Source organism: Ovis canadensis, chromosome 3 (genome assembly GCF_042477335.2).
Source record: "Ovis canadensis isolate MfBH-ARS-UI-01 breed Bighorn chromosome 3, ARS-UI_OviCan_v2, whole genome shotgun sequence".
NCBI classification, from domain to species: domain Eukaryota; kingdom Metazoa; phylum Chordata; class Mammalia; order Artiodactyla; family Bovidae; genus Ovis; species Ovis canadensis.
The window spans coordinates 222,228,419-222,233,434 of record NC_091247.1 but is presented as its reverse complement, the minus strand read 5'-3'; the positions used below and the strand labels follow the sequence as shown (position 1 = coordinate 222,233,434).

The 5,016-nt window shown below is 53.0% G+C and overlaps 1 protein-coding gene and 1 non-coding gene across 3 annotated transcripts; both read right to left on the bottom strand.

Annotated features, from left to right (window-relative positions):
* Window positions 1-378: 378 nt before the first annotated feature.
* Window positions 379-4,330, bottom strand: LOC138436110 (DNA dC->dU-editing enzyme APOBEC-3G-like). Of its 2 annotated transcripts, none has more exons than XM_069581641.1 (5): window positions 4,186-4,330; window positions 3,716-3,863; window positions 2,412-2,700; window positions 1,307-1,422; window positions 379-791 (listed from the first exon to the last, which is right to left on the bottom strand). In XM_069581641.1, exons 2-5 carry the CDS (start codon window positions 3,854-3,856, stop codon window positions 777-779), a joined length of 561 nt encoding a protein of 186 aa, XP_069437742.1. In that variant the 5' UTR covers window positions 3,857-3,863; window positions 4,186-4,330; the 3' UTR covers window positions 379-776. The 2 variants fall into 2 exon arrangements, with proteins under 2 accessions (XP_069437742.1, XP_069437741.1); XM_069581640.1 differs by having other exon boundaries at window positions 4,084-4,301.
* On the bottom strand, window positions 2,029-2,131 carry LOC138438440 (U6 spliceosomal RNA). Its single transcript, XR_011256372.1, has one exon. It is a non-coding gene; the product is annotated as a U6 spliceosomal RNA (small nuclear RNA).
* Window positions 4,331-5,016: the final 686 nt, after the last annotated feature.

Genomic DNA, 5,016 nt, shown 5'->3' with positions numbered 1-5,016 from the left:
GTCCTGCTTGGGTCCATGTACTGTGCAGGGGCCAGTGCATCATCTGTGCACAACAGCCCCTCCCTCTGGCTTCCTCTCCAGGGCAGTAGAAGTAACAGTGGTGTGGGGATTGAAGTGATTCTAGAGTTATCTAGCTGCAGATTTGAAAGTTCTCTTTCAATATTGAGACTTGTTCTTTCTCTTCTCTTATCGCAGGGTCTGTCATTTCAAAACCAGTAACGCTACCAGTGTGATAGGTTGTCGATGGCTGCAGATTTTTGAATCATAGGTTTCCCTCCTACAAGGGTTAGCTGATTTTAACTCATACCAGCAGGAATTAGTATGACCATTATACCTCCACTCCACCACGAATCAGATCCACTACAAAAGAAAAAGGTATTTGCATCTTTGCAACTTTTAATAAACTGTTTATAGTTCATGATACATTTACTAAGGGAAAAAACTGAGATAGTCTTAATATTTCATTTTATTGCTTTGCATTTAAAGTCAATTAAAATATTCATGTATCTAAAAATCAGAAGCTATTCTGATAGTATTGAATAGAATCTTACTGACATAGATTTGAAACACAACATAGGTTTGAATGAAAAGTAAATCTACTCAGATTTTTATTTTAAAAAAATCTATTTCTTTTGAGGCATTTGCTTTTTGCTGGTCTGTTTGGATCAGTCTGGAGACAGTAGCATATGGCATGTTTACATTTCTTGAAAGAAGGTGTTTTGTGCTGCTGTTGAATAGAGGCCTCCTGCCATCTTAGAGAGGCTGGCGTCCGTCCTTCAGTTTTGCTGAGCCTAGGATGAAGCAGGGAATGAGACAGTTGGAAGATGAAATAAAAACAGAGAGGAGGTCTGGGGAGTGTCACAAAGATGGGGAAGGAAGGAGGGACACAAGCATGTGAGGAAGTCAAGGGACCCCTCGGGAAAGGAAAGCAGGGATGGAGCCAGTGTCCCAGGAGGGAACAGATCCCCCCAGAGGAGGCTCTCAAAAGAGGGGAAAGCCCGGCAGGGACTCCTCTGGTGGCTTAACAAACTGCCTTCCAAGGCAGGGGACACAGGTCCCACCCCTGGTCTGGGAATGAAGATCCCACAGGCCTCAGGGCAGTTAAGCCCACGTTGCAACCAGAGACGTGCGCAGCCCGCCCTGGAGCCCTTGCTCTGCAACAAGAGAGGCCTGTGCACGGAAGCTAGAGAGAAGCCCCTGCATGCTGCAACGAAGACCTCCTGCGGCCCAGACATAGATAAAGGCCCAGGGAGAGAAGAGGAGAGGAGCGGGGAGGTCCAGGGAAGCAGCTGGGAGAAACCCTCACCCTGAGAATGGCCTGCAGTTCCTCACAGAGCTTCTTACTCTTTACCTCCAGCCCCTCCCAGGGCTGAAAGGGTTTCTCCTTGTGGTCCACAAAGGTTACCCAGCAGCGCTCAAAGTCTGAAATGGGACCAGGGAGAGAAAGGTGAACTCCAGTCTGGGGATGGGCTTTCCCCATCATCATTTCGCTGCCTGCTCTCTCTTTCCTTTCAGGGACTTAGCTTACCCCTCAAATTCTTTCTTCTTAAAAAATTTTTTTAAATTTTATTTTTAATTGAAGGGTAATTGCTTTACAATGTTGTGATGGTTTCTGCCGTACATCAACATGAATCAGCCATAGGTATACACACGTCCCCTCCCTCTTGACCTTTCCTCCCATCTCCCTCTCCAATCCCACCCTCCTCGGTTGTCACGGAGTCCTGGCTTTGGGTCCCTAGCATCACACAGCAAGTTTCCAGCTGCTATCTATTTTCCATATGGTAATGTACATGTTTCAACGCTGCTCTCTCAAATCATCCCATCCTCTCCTTTCTCCTCTGTGTCCAAAGTTCTGTCCTTTCCATCTGCGTCTCCTTTGCTGCTGTGCGAACAGGTTCATCAGTACCATCATTCTAGATTCCATATATATGCATTAATATGTGATATTTGTCTTTCTCTTTCTGACTTGCTTCACTCTGTATAATAGGTTCTAGAACTGAGTCAACATGTTCCTTTTTTTCAGCTGAGGAAAATGTGGAACACTTCACCAGTCTGTGTGTCCTCCTTGCCTGGGGGCCACCTCCTCTTCTCTGTATTGTTCCAGTGTTAATAATATGTGCAGCTGAAGCAAGCCCTTAGATTCTTTCTTGCTACTGGAATCTGAGCCAGCCCTTTCTCCTTTCTGGAAGCCCCTAGTCCATTCATATTCAACCCCCTCACCCTCCCCTCCTGAACCACCTCTGCCCCTCTGAACTTTCTCTTTCCCAGGCTTTTTCCAGAGTCTAGTCTCCCTTCTCAGGCAGCACACAAAGGCCTCTGCACCACGGATTCCCACCCTGCCCAACTCTTTCTAGCAACTTCCCACAAGCCTCTCCCTGCCACTGCCCCACCCCCAGGAGACCCCTGCTGACCCTTAGAGGTCATAATGGTGATTCTGGCCCCAGCCGCTTGCAGTGCGCACAGGCCACTCTGACGGGACCCAGAATCGTCGACGGTATAGATGCGGGAGGCAAAGATGTGCAGGCTTATGTGGTGGTTCTCCTTCAGGAATGTAGTCAGTTTCTGGGCACAATTGTAACAGGGGGTCCAGGAGATGAAACAGGTGAGCCTGTAGTGCTGATTCCGGTCTAGATTCCAAGAACGGATCTGTCCCAGGAAGTAGAGCTCTGCATGGCAGGGTTCCCCTGGTTGATCCCGACCCTATGGAGAAGAGGAAGACAAGCGTTCTGTCCTCTGCTGTGTATGGGCTAGCGTGGAGGGAAAGACCGTGGAAGGAAGGCGGGTGAGGTGCTGGCCCCCAGCACGAAGTTAGAGTGGGGGCCAGCCTCAGTACCCAGTGAAATGCCGTTTCAATGCAGGATTTACATGATCCAGAGGAATGCCAAACCCCTTGAGAGACAGTATCCCTATGGCTCTGCACGGCTCTGAAACCGATCAGTCTTCAGGCAGATGTTGCTGTTTCCTGCATCACACAATTGAGTTAATTTTGATTTTTAAACCATTGAGTTTAAGTATGACTCATCTCGATTTCTGAGTTTGCTGGAGTCCCTCTTATCTTGTGCCCGTGATAGGGCCTTCAGGGGCCTCACCTAGTCCAGCCGTGCCAGGAGAGAGGAGGCCGGGGAAGCTCCAACACTCCAACACTTCCATGGCTCCTGCCATGGAAGTAGGCTTTTCCTCCCTGGAGCGATACACTCTGCTCTCCAGCTCCTCCACGACCCTACCCCACTAACCCACGGGTGTGCCAAAACTTTTACAAGCTTCTACTCTGGCGTCACCCTGTGCTGAGCCCAGTGATCCCTGGACTAAATACAGCTGGCAGCGGCGGGGTGGTGGGGATCAGTACCCTTGCCAGAATCTCTCAGGCAGTGGGCTGATGTCTTGCCCAGCCGCCCAAGCCTGTGGCGATTGAGAGAGGATCGGGCTCTCTGGCAAGAGCCTGCCCTGGGCAGAGTCCAGGGGAGAACCCGGCCGCTTGTGCACATGCGCCACCCTCCGTCCCAACCCCTCCCCAGAGGCAGAGCAGGAGAGGAGTAACCAAGTCATGGAACTCCGGGGTGACACTGGACTGGAGGGCCAGGCAGAGCAGCGGCAGCAGCTACAGGGACCTTGTGAGAGAGCTTGTGGGACACCCTGTGTGCACCTGACAACCTTCTACCCTGAGTGTCCCACCACGGGGAGGGCCCGCCTGCTGCGGGTAGGCGGGCTCGGTCACCTTGTTGCGCACAAAGCCCTTGTACTCGTCCAGAGGGGTCGCAGTGTTTTCATCATCCAGCCTCTCCACCATGTAGCACAGGAAGGTCTTGGAAGGCCATCCTTGGTTGTTGAAGTTCTCAGTGAAGGTGTTTTCATCCATCAGGCGTCTGAGGACAGAGGTGGGAGAGGCCAGAAGACACGGGGCTCCTTCTGGGACCGCCCAGGGCTCCCCGCTCTGCCACACCCCTTCCTCCTGCACCCCACATCTCTGCTGGAGCCACTGGACCTCCCCCTCTGACCCCTACCGGGGGCTCCCGGGGAAGTCAGGGTCTCCCCGCAGGAGCAATGTGGGGTGCTCAGAGCCTCGATGACGACCCAGTCCTCTACCTGGAGTCCCACTGCCACAGCCTCTCCGTGCCACTCTGCCGCCATCCTGGGTCCCCTGTATCCAGCCCCGCTCTGCCAAGCCCCATGAATCAACTTCTTTACCGTCCCTGGCTCCGAGTCCTCTGATGCTATGCTCAGTCACAGCCTGTGGCCTCCTCCTTGAAGTTGTTCAAGCGGCAGGAGCCTTATGTATCATCAGAGCGCCTGGAAGCTGTTGTGTCAGCAGAGTTGGGCCTCACCCCTTCCTGAACTTGGGCCACTCATGCCACCCAAGAACTTCCCCACCCAAGTGTCACACCCTCGTGGACAGCTTCGATTTCCATTTCCCTGTCCTGATAAACGCCCTACCTGGATGCCACCAGGACTGACCGTGGACCAGTGTGGTCTGGGAGGGTATCTGGGAGGTCATCTGAGAAGCAGCGGCCAATCAGGCAGGCAGCGAGGGGACACTTCTGAGTAGGAGATGGCATCTGTACGAGGACCTGGGTTGCAGAGACCTGGCTGGGTCCCCAAGAATCTCCCCACCACCATGCCCCAGTTCTTGCCTTCCAGGGACGGAAGATGTTGTGATTCAAACCAAGCCCTGCTCTCGCATCCCCAGCATCTCCCCCCATCACTCAACCCACTAAGTGCTCCTGGTTACCCCACCTTCACCCCCATAAGTTTCTGAGGGAGGGTCTCTGGTGCCTGAAACCCAGTGCTGGGGGCAGAGGGTGACCTGAGGAGTCTGGGGCTCCTGTTGCTAAGCCCCTGTGCCCTGGAGGACCCTCAGAGGACTGAGCCCCCAAAGCTGCCCCCACCTTCCCAGGTGGCTCCAGCAGCCAGAGTGCTAGGATCTCTCTGAGCTCAGCCCAGCATCAATTGCCCCTCAAGGCTGGGTGGGAGCATCTTGTGGGCAGACCAAGGCAGGGGTCCATCGCTGGGAAGGCAGCC

What these genes read in the sequence shown, in the direction of transcription:
- LOC138436110 (XM_069581640.1), bottom strand. Translation starts at nt 4,169, where the DNA reads ATGGGGCTTGGCAGAGCGGGGCTGGATACAGGGGACCCAGGATGGCGG. An exon ending in CTGTGGCAGTGGGACTCCAG is followed by an intron (nt 3,864 to 4,083) that starts GTAGAGGACTGG and finishes CTCTGTCCTCAG; the next exon opens with ACGCCTGATGGATGAAAACA. An exon ending in AGGGCTTTGTGCGCAACAAG is followed by an intron (nt 2,701 to 3,715) that starts GTGACCGAGCCC and finishes TCTTCTCCATAG; the next exon opens with GGTCGGGATCAACCAGGGGA.